Source organism: Ziziphus jujuba, chromosome 6 (genome assembly GCF_031755915.1).
Source record: "Ziziphus jujuba cultivar Dongzao chromosome 6, ASM3175591v1".
NCBI classification, from domain to species: Eukaryota; Viridiplantae; Streptophyta; class Magnoliopsida; order Rosales; family Rhamnaceae; genus Ziziphus; species Ziziphus jujuba.
In genome coordinates, this window is record NC_083384.1 from 23,144,912 (window position 1) to 23,160,233 (window position 15,322).

Genomic DNA, 15,322 nt, shown 5'->3' on the forward strand with positions numbered 1-15,322 from the left:
ATATTTTACATATACAAATATGATTATATGGAAAATAATAAAGAAATATCTTCATTTAGACATAAAGAAACTATATAAATAATATTATTTTATTTTATTTTATTTGAGATATCATTTTATTGATTGTATCTAAAAATATATATTTTTATTATTATAATATTATATATCATGTTTGATTAAGGAAACATTAATTAGGAAGAAAATGTTAAAAGTGTATAATTAGGACAAAAATATAATATTTTATTTTAAAAATAATAAATTAAAATGTATTTTTACATATACAAATGTGATTATATGGAAAATAATAAAGATATCTCTTGTTTTGGACATGAAAAAATTACATAAATAATACAATTTTATTTTATTAATAAAAAATTTAAGATATTTTTTTCAAAATATAATTGTTAAATATGGCAAACTAGAATTTATATTGAAAATAAATTCTTTGATCTTATTTTATTTACCATATAAGTTAAATATATTTACTTTTTTATTAATACAGATAAATTAATTACTTTTAAGGAATAAAGAAAAAAAATTTAGAATTAAAAACTTTAAAAAAAAATTTATAATCTATACATTAATTTTTTTGGTTGATTTGTTATATTTATTTTATTATAAAATGAAGAGATATTATATACATATATAGGTATGTAATAAATAGAATTTCAATATCAAAATATATAGATTTCAATAATAAAATTAATTTTCTTATTTAATCTTCTTAAAATATATGTAACCATAAATAAATTATTTCATAAGGTAAAAACGTACTCATTGGGAAAATAATAATAATAATAATAATAATAAATATAATTAAATTATATTATGAGTATTTGATATAAGAAAATTAATTATTGCAATAAATCAAAAAATTCATTTGAATTTGAATTTGAACTCTATAAGTGGAAAAAATTAGACAGCTAAATACTTTTGAATTTGAATTTCATAATCGAATAGTATTATATATAAAGGTCAAATTTTTCATTCTTAACAAATTTTTATGACATAGATTAAAAAAAATTAATATTTAAATATATTTAATAACAATAAAACTTTTACATATGTTTTTAAATATGGTTAGAACGGTTTAAATATGGCTAGACAGGTTGATATTATCAGCCAGATTAATGCTTATTAACAAAATCAACACTAACAAGATGCAGTATATGTTCAAAGTTCGAGTTCTGAAATTTTAGAAGATTTCCAAGCTTTGATGATAAATCATAAATTAGTAATGTTGAAATGGTTTTAATAGATTAACCGTTTTTTTCTTAAATTTTTGTTATATATTATTATTATTATTATTATTATTATTTGTTTCAGTATATTTACTTTCTATTTATTTTTAATTTGTTGTTTTAGATTTTTAAAATTTTTTTTTATAACAAATAAAACATATAATATAATTTAAAGTTTTGTATGTAAACGCGCATGTAATATATAATAACATCAAAGCTTAAATATTATTATTTATGATATTATATATATATTATCTATATTATACATAAAAATAAGATACTTTAGTAAATTTTTTTTTTCATATTTCATTATTAAATTTGAATATAATTAATTATTATATATTATTTTTAAAATTATCTATTATGATTACATATATCGTAAATCGTACGGAAATTAATACTAGTTAACTATATATATTGCATAAGTCATCTTTAAGCTATATATATTACGTATTTTTTATTGTTTTATTACATATTTTTTAATTGTTTTATGATTGTTTCACATAAAATAAAAATATTTATTTATGAGAATTATAAAAGGAAAAAAAGGAAATAGTTATTGATATGTTGGATTAATATATTGAATAAGATTTAGTATATAATGTTTATTAATATTTAAAAAAAATCAAATTTGATAAAATATAAATTAAAGTTAAAATTTATAGTTATTTATATATTTTTATTATAAAATAATCAATCTATATTAAAATATATTTTGAATATAATAAGTATGTTTATCTTTAAAATAAAGGAATTTTAAACTTTTAAAATGAATGGCTTTCTTGAAATGGAATAATATGTAATTCTATAATATTTATGAAATTGAAAAATATACTAAATAAAGGAATAATTAAATTTATAGAATAAATATTTTATTCTAAGCCATTCGACTTCTTCTCCAGCTTTATCTAAAACTATAAATTCAGATTTCATAGTTGATCTCGCAATACAAGTTTGTTTTGAAAACTTCCATGACATAGCAGTACCTCCAAATGTAAACACATATCCATTTGTACACTTTGAGTTTTTTTGGTGTTTGATATCTAGTTAGCATCACAACTTCTAACATAACATGTTATCTTTTATAGTGTAGTCCATATGTCATAGTATTTCTTAATTATTTTAAAACTCTAATTAACGCTTAACAATATAAGCTATATCTGATAATGTGCAATTTGAGATATATATTAGGCTTCCGAGAATTTTGGAGTATTTCAATTGATATATATTTTGACCATGATTTTAGCTAGGTATAAAGTTATGTCAATAGGAGTCTTTGTTGGACCTCCATTGTACTTGTCAAATTTCTCAAGTACATTTTTAATGTAATGGGATTGTGACAGAACTATTCCATATGATGTCTTAGTAATTTTGAACAACTAAAATCACATTAGCTTTACCTAGATCTTTCATATCAAATTTATTAGTCAAATCTTTTTAGTAGCTTTAATAATTTTCATATTACTATCCATTTTTGGTATGCCATCTACATATAAACAAATCATGATATACCTTTTTTCAATGCCTTATAATATACATATTTATCACACTCATTAATTTTGAAACCATGCGTTTTCATTACATTATCAAATTTCTCATGCTATTATTTTGGTGTTTGTTTTAATCCATACAATGACTTAACTACTTTGCACACTTTCTTCTCTTGTCCTGAAACTATAAACCCCTCTGGTTGTTTCATATAGATCTCCATCTAGAAAGACAATTTTCATATCCCTTTGATGTATTTCAAGATTATACAAAGCTACTATTGCAATCAAAATTCGAATTGATTTAATTTTAGCTGCTGGTGAATAAATTTCAAAATAGTCAAAGCCTTCCTTTTGCTTGTAACCTTTAGCCACAAGTTTAGCTTTATATTCAATTATGCCATATGGTTTTAATCTCCTTTTAAAAATCCATTTGTAACCCAACCGTTTAGCATCAGGTGTAAGATCTATCAACTCCCATCTATGATTTTGAATTATGAAATTAATTTCATTATTAATTGCTTCCTTCCAGATGAGAGTTTCAAAAGGTGACATTGCTTTTTGAAGGTTTGAGGTTCATTTTCAAATAAAAGTCATAAAATCAGGACCAAATGACATAAATATTTTAGTTCTCTTACTACATATTGGTTCATCCTCTTTCCCTTCATTTGTATCTCTTTGAGTTTGATTACTGGTATCCATATCCTCATGAGATATTTTTAGTGAACTATCTACTTTTCCTATTTTGTAAGGAAAAGTATCTTAAAAAAAGATGCAGTTCTCAATTCTATAATAGTGTTGACATGTATGTCTGACATATCAGATTTATACAAAAAAAAATCAATATACATTACTATTTTGTGCATAGCTAATGAAAATACAATCAATAGTTTTATGTCCTATATTGATCTTTTTAGGAAAAGATACTACAACATTAGCAAGACATCCCCACATTTTCATGTACTTGTACACGGGGTGCGACCTTTCCATAACTTATATAGTGTTTTATCTAATTTCTTATAAGATAGCTCATTTGAATTTGACTAGAAGTCAATAAAGCTTCTCCTCACAAATTTTGTGGCAAATTAGACATAAGTAATAAGGAATTCATCATTTCTTTTAAAGTACAATATGTGCATTCAACTACATCATTTTGTTGTGGTAAATAAGAAGCAATTGTTTGGTGTATAATACCATGTTTTAAACAGACTTCCTCAAAAAGTGATTCATACTCACCTCCTCTATCACTCCTTAAAATTTTTATTTTCTTACTTAGTTGATTTTCTACCTCATTTTTATAATATTTAAACATTTCATTTGCTTCATCTTTTCTTCGCAATAAATAAACATAACAATATCCTGTACAATTATCTATAAAAAGTAATAAAATACTTTTTTCCACCTCTAGTTTGTATATAATTTAAATCACATGTATCAATGTGGATTAATTCTAGAAGTTTTATACTCCTTTGCACATTTTGATATGGGATTCTAGTTAATTTAGCTTCTACATATGTTTCACATTTATGATTAAAGTCAATCTCAAATTTAGATAATAAGTCCATGTTAATTGATTTGTGTAGTGTATCATAAGTTACATGTCCCAACCTCCCATGTCATAAATTAAATGACTCCATAATATAAGAAAAAGAATTAACTTTATTATTATTAATAAAAGATACAATAGTAAGTACATTCATTTTAAATAGATCATCAGTTAAATATCCCTTTCCAACATACATCCTATTTTTAATGAGTACAAATTTGTCAGCCGTAAAGACTAACCTAAATCCATTTTTATTAAGCAAAGATCTAGAAATTAGATTTTTTCTTATTTTAGATACATGAAGAACATTGTTAAGAGTAAGTTCCTTGCCGGATGTCATCTTCAGAACTATTTTCCCTTGGCCTTCAACCTTAGATGTTCAGATTTATTTTTCTTGTTGTCACTTTGTGCTTTCCAATTTCTACATTCATTTGCACAATGACCTTGCTTATTGCACACAAAGCATTTTCCCTTAAATTTCTTTGCATTTCCTTGGCTTTTATTTTGCCCAGAATGCTTTCTTTTTTTCCCATTTTTTTGTCCTTTCTCAATCACGTTGGCTTTGGCTTCTAGGTAATGAGTTTTAATCTTCTTTTCAGAGCTTCGATTGTCTTCTTCAATTCAAAGGCAAACAATTAGATCTTAAGACTTAGTTCCTTAAGTTTATGTTTTAAATAATTCTAGAAATCTTTCAAAGAAGGTGACAACTTTTCTATCACAATAGCAACTTGAAAAGATTCACTCAAAGTCATCTTTTTAGTATGTATTTTATGAAGAATTAATTGGAGTTCTTGTACTTGGTTCATAACAGTTTTAGAATCCTCCATTTTGAAATTAAGAAACCTTCCAACCATAAATTTCTTCATGCTAGTATCCTTAGTTTTATACTTCTTATCTAAGCATTCCCAAAGTTCTTTGGAAGTCTCAATTGGATTATACGCATTATACATTGTGTTGTCCAAACCATTGAGAATGTAGTTCTTGCATAGAAAATCTTCATGTTTTCATGCATCTACCGCTGTTATAGTTGTCCTATCTATTTCATTCTCATTAAGGATGAGAGCCTTTTTATTCAAAAATATTGTCAAATTTAGAGTTGTGAGATAAAAGAGCATCTTTTGTTGCCATCTTTTAAAATTTGCACCACTGAACTTTACGAGCTTCTCTTCATGATTCACATGAGCAAGGATAGAATTTGGGCATATATTTGCCATTTGTCTGTTAACAAAGTTATAGACCAAGTTACTTTCAAAAGTATATTTTAAGAACTTTGCACAATATAAAGTATCCAAAATATATTATGCAAATTAAAGATCCAAAAATCAAAGTATGTAGAGAACAAAATTGAATGTAAATAAGTTTACAAGCCTATGAATATATATATATATATATAGGCTTTCTATGGTGCGGACGTTCGTATCTTATTATGGTACAGACGTTCTCAAAGACGACATTTTTGAATTTTTTACTTTGCTTACACAAAGGTGACAGTTTCTTTAAACCATCATATTTGATGACATCCACACCATAACAAGATGCGAACATCTGCACCATAAAATCCTCATATATATATATATATATATTTATATATATAATTTTGTCAAAGAAAAATCAATTAAAACATAAAACCAAAACTAACAAGAAACCATTGAAGACATTAGATTCACTGCACTAACTGATGTCAAACAATATTAATATATATCAATAATATATATATATATATATATTACTTATACTAGATACAGGTTCATATAAATATATCTATATAATAAACCGAAAATATATATATATATATATATATATATATAATTGTATAATAATGAATCGGAATAGATGAAGCACAAACAAAATATTTAAGTATGTATATATAACACATTTCAATTGGCTATTAAAAGAAGACAAAGTACAAATAAGACTTGACTTAAAGAAAGAAAGCATAAATCTTGAATAAATTAATCAATTTATTAATTAATTTAAACAGTATATATAAAGGCAAATAATATAGAAGGTATGAATAATATATATATATATATATATATATATATTCATATATGTGTGTGTGTGTGATGATAAACTAGAAACAATGTATAAATATGGCACTAATTGAAAATACCATGCAATCAAAATTATTAAAATTTGGATCGTGACACACTCAGGATCACAAAGATATTAGAAAGTCCAAACCAATCAGTAAAAATTTCATAAGCAAATCTAAGGCGCTAAGTAAGAACTACTATTTGGTGAAATTAAGAAACAAGATTATTCACAACATATACAAACACAATTAGAAAAATTATGAAAGAAAAACAAGAAAATTTTCCAACAGGATGAACTTAGAGGAACAGTCGAAACACGAAAATCATCTTAAGATTGTTATTCAAATATGGTTTCTAGTTCTATTGCAAAATACATAAATACCAAATACACATATAATAAAAAGATGATAGAAAAACTTGTAAATTTTAGTCGAGGTAAGAATTTGATTCTTTAGCTTTAAAATAACTTTCGTCCTGCACTGATACTTAACTGTCTAATATATGGTGAATGTCTCCTAATCTACATTGTTTGTTTGTTTGTTTGTTTGTTTTTTTTTTTTTTTTTTGTGTGTTCTATATGAATGAATGATAAAAATATAATAATAAAGAATATATATATATATATATATATTTTTTTTTTATCTTTCAGTCGTACAAAATCATTGTTATTTATAGGAAAAATTGCATCTATTATAAAGAAACTTAATGCTTCAAAATATAGGAAGCATTAAAACTTGTTTAATTTCCAATAAAAGATACATTTTCACTCTCAAGTTATGTTTTTTCACTAAAATATTATTTCTTATTTCTTATTATTTTTAATTTTTTAAATAAAATTTCAAATGTTTTAAATAATTTGGCAACCAAATAAATAACTAATATTTAAAATTTCTATTCACAAAATTCCTACATTATGTATATACATACATACATACATACATATGATATATATATATATGAAATCTTATATATACATACATGCATACATACAAGATTAGTCTACGGTGTGGATTGTCTGCATGTGAATCCGTATTTTTAACGACGATTTTTGAAAAAATCATCGTCAATGCTATTACACGGAGACACTTTTACTAAGAATTTTTCCAAAAATCATCTTCAAAGATGTGGGTTCGCATGCAAACGGTTTGTACTGTAAAAACATCACACACACACACACACACACACACACACACACACACACACACACACACACACACACACACACACACACACACACACACACACACACACACACACACACACACACACACACACACACACACACACACACACACACACACACACACACACACACACACACACACACACACATATATGAATATGATTAACGGTGAGTTGGCATGTTCATTCGCTGGGGCTAGGCTTGGAGTGACTCATAGAAATTCCACCAATGCATGTTCCATATATTTTGATTTTTTTAAATTTTATTATTTTCTTCATATTTGTAATTTTCTATCTTTAAGGAGAGAAACTTAATAGTGCAAAAAGACTAGCTTTACTGATAACACGTCATTATCATTGATAGATATGGAGCTTGAAATTTTGGAACTGTGGTGAAGTGAAAGAATTAAATTAGATGGATAGAGAAATTTATGATTATTTAAATGAATGGCCAAAAATTCAAGTTATGGGTGTGTTATTTAATATCATTTTCAAAATCTTTGCGTATGACAATGTTTTGTCCAATAAATACTCTATATACTATTTACATTTATTTACTAAGTGAGGGATTCAAATCGAATGAGGTGGGCTCATTATATGTTTCTCATATTTATATTTTTGACATTATATGTTTAAGAGATGTTCTTTTCTTTTTAAATTAGGAATTTCTTGTAATAATTAAAAAAGAAAAAAAGAAAAAAAGAAAAAAAAAAGAGGATTTTAATTTACCTAAAGCTTTATTGATATGGTAGAATCAAATATCCTTATGAGACAATTTACTACTGTTTTTTAAGACAATGATTACCCATTTGAATTCTCATCTATGTTTTTTTTTATTTTTTTTATTTTATATATATATAAAAAAAAAATCTTATCAAAAGAATTTATAGTTAATGGGACTTATAGGGTCCTAGTACTGTTTTGTATATATATAATTGGTACTTTAATAGTTATCCATAAATTATTTTTCTGTAAAAGGATGCTAATTTTTAACACTCTCTTTTTTATTTTCTAATTCCTAATATGCTGTCTATTCCAAACACATTAATTTCTATGCTATGTTATTTGTCTTGATAGTTTTATTTATTATAGTGCTTTTAGGTAATTAACATAAACTGTTTAATTCCATAAATAAATAGAAGTTTTAATTCCAATTTCAATTTGCACACTGAGATATTAACTTTTATTTCAATATATATTTTTATTTTTCTATTTTCAATAAAGTAATGAAAATTGTTATTTTCTTCGCAACATGTTATTATTATATTCTTAAATTGGTAAAAGACTCGCTACCAAATTCCAATTATATTGATATATGTAATCCAATGTCAACTAGTCATAACTTGAAAAAAAAAAAAAAAAAGAACAAGCTTTTGTGAAGGAATCAAATGATCAAACTTTCATCCATCATTAAAGGTAGTTGCCATTAGGCCATTTCTCCATTCAGATTCCAGTAACATTATTAGAAATAGCATATTTAGGGTCGATTTGTCATAACTTCTAATTTTGCTTTTGAGCAATAATAGAAGAGAAGTAGAAGCCAGAGCTTTTGAATTGGTATTTGTAAATTATTTTCTGAAAGAGCTTCCTACTGTAGAAGAGTTTTTATATCTGTTTGGTATGTATATGTTAAAAGCTACTATCATATTGATAATGATTATTATTATTTTTTTAATACAAGAAATAATACTTGTAAATTGAAAAACATGAATACATAATAACAGATAATAAATTATACACTATACATATCTATATTAAATTAACTGTAGAAATAGAATAAGGGGAATACCCTTTTATTTATTTGGGATATTAATGAAATTTTAATTTGATACCTACAAACGTAAAGGACAAAAGAAAAATTTTATAAGATTCATTAAATGAGAAAATGATTTTGGTGATTTTGTAAAAGAGCTTTTCAAGCAAAGGAGCTTTTAATTAAATGAAACACTTTTAAAATTTCAGCCAAATATGTTACAAAAGCAGTTTTTTTAATTTTAAAAGCCACTTTTAACTTCTCAAAAATCCTGCCAAATCCCACGTTAATGAAACAAAAAACCGAAAACCAATTATTGGTCTTTATCTTACATGGCAACTTAATTGGGTAATTAGGTGGTCTAGCCCAGCTATTACTCTCTCTAATCTCTACCTTAATTTCAGAAGAAAAAAGTAGGTACAACTCTAATACACAACTTCTATACAACGGCTAGGAGGCACAACTCTTATACATATTATGTACAACAATTATATATAAGTTCTTTTTTTTTTTTTTTTTTTTTTTTTCCTTTGTTTTGGGCTGTGATCCATTTTTATCTGTCTATGTCTGCCACGCTAGAAAATAAAAAAAAAAACCAAAAAAAAAAAAAAGGGAAAAAAGAAAAAGGTAAATCTTAAGACTTTCTTAGACTGCAAATGAAAATTGAGCAGCAGATTTGGCATCTCGAGGTAAAAAAGTTTTGAACAAATTCAGGTTTCGGTTAGTCATTTTGTTTTGCTCCCCGACACTCTATCATCCTCCAATATGCAACCCAGTATCAGATTCTCAGTCAAACAGCACAATATTACAATCAGACGGCTAGTAGGTGAAATTTCTACATCAGTCAGGAAAACAAAAAAAAAAGAAGAAAAATACATCCTAAATCAAATTGTTCACAATCAAACGGTCACTAGCTAGTGTTATCCAACCAACACTGTGTTCCCCCCACCCTTACATTTATGATGGGGGGTCCACTCGTAGACAATGTTTCACTGCTGGCAATCATGTGGAGCTTTCAGGAGGATCTGAACGTTGTAGGGATTTATTGGTTCTCTTTATCTGGTACTTTTATTTTATTTTTATTTATTTATTTTTTTTCAGACAGACAACAGTCAAATTAAAGGGCATAAGCGTGTGGGTATTTACTATTTAGGGTGAGTTGTATTCTTCTAGTTTCAAAGTGTGAACTGGCTACTGGTTGTCACTCACTCTTTTACTCTGTTTCTCTCTCTTACTTTTTTCACCCTAAAAATGCCAATTCATTTCTGATAAATATACGAATGGTTACCGGTGACCGACAAAAGCTTGGCTTAGGTATCAGAAACTCAAAGACCAACCAGGGTTTTCTCTCTCTTAACTAAGCCCCAAAAGAATTGCACATGATAAAAGTAAAAAAGAAAAGAAAAAAATTAGCCGTTCTCTCGCACTCTGTCTCTCTTTCTCTCTCTCTCTCTGCCTCTGTGTGTCACTCTTTAGAGGTCCTGGTTTCTTCTTCTTCTTCTTCTTTCTCTTTCTGATAATGTAAAAAAAACGCAGAGAAAAAAAATCGGCTTTAAATCCGTTAATACACATTTTAAAAAGTATTGGAAATGGCTTTCTGGAGCTTTTTGACTGTGCTTATTATTCACATTTGTGTATTTGTGAGCTTCTGTTTTGCTGCGGATCCGTTTGTCAACTACAATTTCGAGGTTTCTTACATTACTGCTTCACCACTGGGTGTTCCTCAACAGGTTCTGTTTCTCATTCCTCAGATCTCTCTGTTTTTTTATTTTTTATTTTTTTTATGTTTTTTTCTCTCACTCTCACTCGTACTTCCTTTCACTACTTTCTGCTAAACTTTTCATGTGGGGTTGCTTAGTTTTCATCTTTGAGAAAAGGGTTGCCTTTGGATTTTAAAAAGTTCAATTTTTTAGCTCCAGATCTAATGAATGTGCTTAATTTCCCCCCTTTTTCCTCCAAAAGCTGAAGTTTCAGTGGAAATGGCTATAAGGTTTTTATAATTGTTTCTATATCTGTATTACCTTGCAGGTTATTGCCATTAATGGGCAATTTCCAGGTCCTACTATTAATGTGACTACTAACAACAATGTTGCTGTCAATGTTCGGAACAAATTGGATGAGAATCTCCTCATTACTTGGTAGGATTTGTCGGTGATAATGTGCATTTGGATTTGTTGGAAATAATTTGCATTTTAAATAAAATATTTATGTGTAGTTGGTATAGAGATTTGAGTGTTTGAAATTGGATTTGTATGATAGGGCGGGAATTCAGCAACGACGAAGTTCATGGCAAGATGGAGTTCTTGGTACCAACTGTCCAATTCCGCCGAAGTGGAACTGGACGTATAATTTTCAGGTTAAGGACCAGATTGGAAGCTTCTTCTACTTTCCGTCTCTCAATTTTCAGAGAGCGGCTGGTGGATTTGGTGGCTTTATTATAAACAACCGTGCCATTATTCCTATTCCATTTGACACTCCAGCTGGGGATATAACAATTTTGATTGGTGATTGGTACACTAGGAACCATACGGTAATTTATTCAGTGGATTCTCAAACTTTCATGTTATGCGCAAAAATGGAGGTTTTAAGATTGTACGTTAAGTGTTTGATAATGGTACCTTTTGGAATATAGGCTTTGAGGAAGACCCTTGATGCTGGAAAAGATCTTGGGATGCCAGATGGAGTTCTTATTAATGGAAAGGGTCCTTATAGATACAACGATACTCTTGTCCCAGATGGCATTGATTATACAACATTTGATGTACACCCAGGTGAGTGTATTTATAACTGCAGCCATGTTTTTTTTCCTAATGTGATCGTTGCTTAATTCTTCCAAGTCCTTGGTTGAATCGTGAAAGATAAGCATAAATCTTTAACTTGTTATTCATGTTCGGGTTTCTTGTGTGAAAGAAGGCCATTGCTCTTTAGTCCTTTGAGTTTTCCATGAGACACAAAGAAGCGGCTTCTATGGAATTTATATTTTGTATTATAAATGCTATTTTACTGTAATAGGATATTCATGCTTAAATTTACTTGTGGGCTGCCAAGTTATTTCTTAGGTAAATATTTTACTTATTGATGATGTTCCATATTTGTTGTGGTTGAACTGTCAAAACTTTCAATGACAATGACATGGTGTTGGACAGGAAGAACTTATCGTATCCGTGTTCATAATGTTGGAATATCAACCAGTCTGAATTTCAGGATCCAAAACCACAATCTGCTTCTAGCAGAGTCAGAGGGATCATATACAGTGCAACAAAATTATACTAGCTTAGATATACACGTTGGGCAATCCTATTCCTTTTTGGTAACAATGGATCAGAATGCAAGTAGTGATTACTACGTGGTAGCTAGTGCTAGATTTGTGAATGAATCAGTTTGGAAAAGGGTTACTGGTGTTGCCATCTTACACTATTCAAATTCCAAAGGAAAGGCAGCTGGCCCCCTCCCTGAAGCGCCAAATGATGAGTTTGACAAAACCTTCTCAATGAACCAGGCGAGGTCTATCAGGTTTGTTCAAATATTTTCCCAATTCATTAGTAGAGTGTGTTTTTGTATGTCATAAATTTCTAAATTTTATTAGCTTTTAATTTGATTCCAACTTTTAGAGCATTATGCTGTAAACAGGTCAAGAATTTCTTATCTATATGGTTTGTTTGTTGATAAAGTTAGCTTCACTTGTGAAAAAACTAAACTCATGAATTTGGTCAAAATCTAAAGTAATTTGAAACGAAAAATTACCATCACAGTTTGCATATATTTATAAATTCTCCTTTTTTTAGGATTCTGTTGTCTAACTGTGCAGATGGAATGTATCAGCAAGTGGTGCACGACCTAATCCGCAAGGGTCTTTTAGATATGGTTCAATCAATGTGACTGATGTCTATGTGTTAAAAAACAAGCCACCAGTGGTGATTAATGGGAAACGACGAGCAACTCTTAGTGGGATCTCATTTGTCAATCCTTCCACACCAATCAGGCTTGCTGACTGGTATAAAGTGAAGGGAGTATATAAGCTTGATTTTCCTACTAGGCCACTTACAGGTCCACCTCGGATGGGAACATCAGTGATTAATGGAACTTTTAGGGGATTTATGGAAGTCATACTACAGAACAATGAGACCAAGATGCAGAGCTATCACATGGATGGATATGCTTTTTTCGTTGTGGGGTAGGATTTTTGTTTCTTCTTTACAATTTCATCATATTAACATGCCTATGAGAAGAATACTTTTTACAATGAAGCATGATTGCTTGCAGGATGGATTATGGTGAGTGGACGGAGAATAGCAGGGGCACATATAATAAGTGGGATGGAATAGCTCGCACCACGACACAGGTAGATTCAGAAATAATTCTTCTTTAGTAAATGCTAGTTAGTGTGTCTATCCGCGTCTTGTGATTCTTGTTTCTACTGTCAGTTGTTTTTTCCATTGGCTTAACGTAGAATGTGATGTGTAAAACAGTTTTGTATTTGTTGCTTATGAAGTCGGTGATTCAGGCCACTGCATTAGTTGGTTAACATTTTAGATTAACAAGGAGATTCTCTTGTTTCGAGTTAGTCATATTTAATCATTTACCTTGATGTTCATATGGTTGTGGTGGTTTTAATTTATTCAGGAACATATTTAGTTTACTTGAGAAGATTAGTTCATTCATTTATATATTTCTAATAACTGCTTTGAAATGTTTTCTCTAATTTTGATAAATATGTTCAATCCAATTAACCCCCTCGGAAGATTCATTTATTTCATTTCCCATTTTAAAAATATTGCCCATCAACAAACTTTCTGATTAGATTCATTTCATAGGTTTATCCTGGAGCATGGACAGCGATTTTGATATCTCTTGACAATGTTGGCGTCTGGAACCTCAGAACTGAAAACCTTGACTCTTGGTATCTTGGCCAAGAAACATATGTTAGGGTTGTAAATCCCGAAGCTACCAACAAGACCGAGTTGCCCATACCAGATAATGCCCTCTTTTGCGGCGCTCTCAGCAAATTGCAGAAGTATGTAGAACATATCAAACACTTCCATTTCGCTTATTTGATGGTTTTACATTTCCATTTATATTTTATTTTCCTTTATGCAGGCCACAGCATATTACTTCATTTGGAACACCAATCACAGGCAATATATCAAAGTTGTTCACTCTGCTGATGATCATTTGTGCTGCGATTCCCATTATCTACTAGAAGGTTTTTACCCTTTTTTATTTATTAATTTATTTTTTTCTTGGAGTTTCTCCTCAAATGTTCTGTCATATCCTTCCTGGGTTGTTAGTGAGGTTTGTGATTGTGTGTGTGTTTAGGTCTTTGTAAGTTTAGCCTTGTTGATAAGAATGTTCAGTGATTTTGACATGCATTCTTTTCTCTGTCAAAGTTGTTCCAAATAGTCCCCGGCTTCCCCGGTTTAATTTATTGGGTTTTCTATCATTCTTTTATTACCTATAACTTCTGTACTAATGACAATTCATCATCAATTAAATACAATGCATCTTTCCTAGATTTATCCTCTAACAATGCAAAAGTTTGTATATTTTAGAAATTCCAATGTTCTTATGAAATAGGAAATGTAAAAAAAGCCTTGTTCTTTAAGACATAGATAATTGACCTCCAATCATTTATTCATTTTGAAGGAGCATGTGGTGTGGTAAGTGCCACTAGCAACGCATATATTTAAAAAAAATTGCCTTTTTAAGGTGGAATATTTACATATCCTCGAGGGAACACTCGGTCTCTTTTGAGAATGATACTGAATTCCCATTCGAATATATACATATATATTAATTACCAAAATATATAAATATATATATAGATACATATATATAAAATATTATATTCTACTCTAATAAGGATGTCATGATTTTAACAAAATGAATAATAATTGTGTACATGACGTGTATTCACATTTTATAAAAATGAAGACATCTTGATTTGATCGGAACTCCCCCCATATATATATATATATATATAAAATCAGCTTTTATATTAGATCAATCTTATAATTTAATATTAAAAATCTATAGATCTTAGTCCAGTTAAACAATCTTAACAAATTTAACAGCTGTAA

The 15,322-nt window shown here is 28.3% G+C and overlaps 1 protein-coding gene across 1 annotated transcript; it reads left to right on the top strand.

The window, feature by feature from the left end:
* Positions 1-10,489: 10,489 nt before the first annotated feature.
* LOC107403720 (monocopper oxidase-like protein SKU5) lies at positions 10,490-14,757 on the top strand. The gene is made up of 9 exons (XM_016010635.4): positions 10,490-10,975; positions 11,274-11,383; positions 11,505-11,775; positions 11,878-12,016; positions 12,392-12,758; positions 13,054-13,419; positions 13,509-13,587; positions 14,060-14,259; positions 14,343-14,757. Exons 1-9 carry the CDS (start codon positions 10,835-10,837, stop codon positions 14,443-14,445), a joined length of 1,776 nt encoding a protein of 591 aa, XP_015866121.1. The 5' UTR covers positions 10,490-10,834; the 3' UTR covers positions 14,446-14,757.
* The last annotated feature ends 565 nt before the right edge of the window (positions 14,758-15,322 follow it).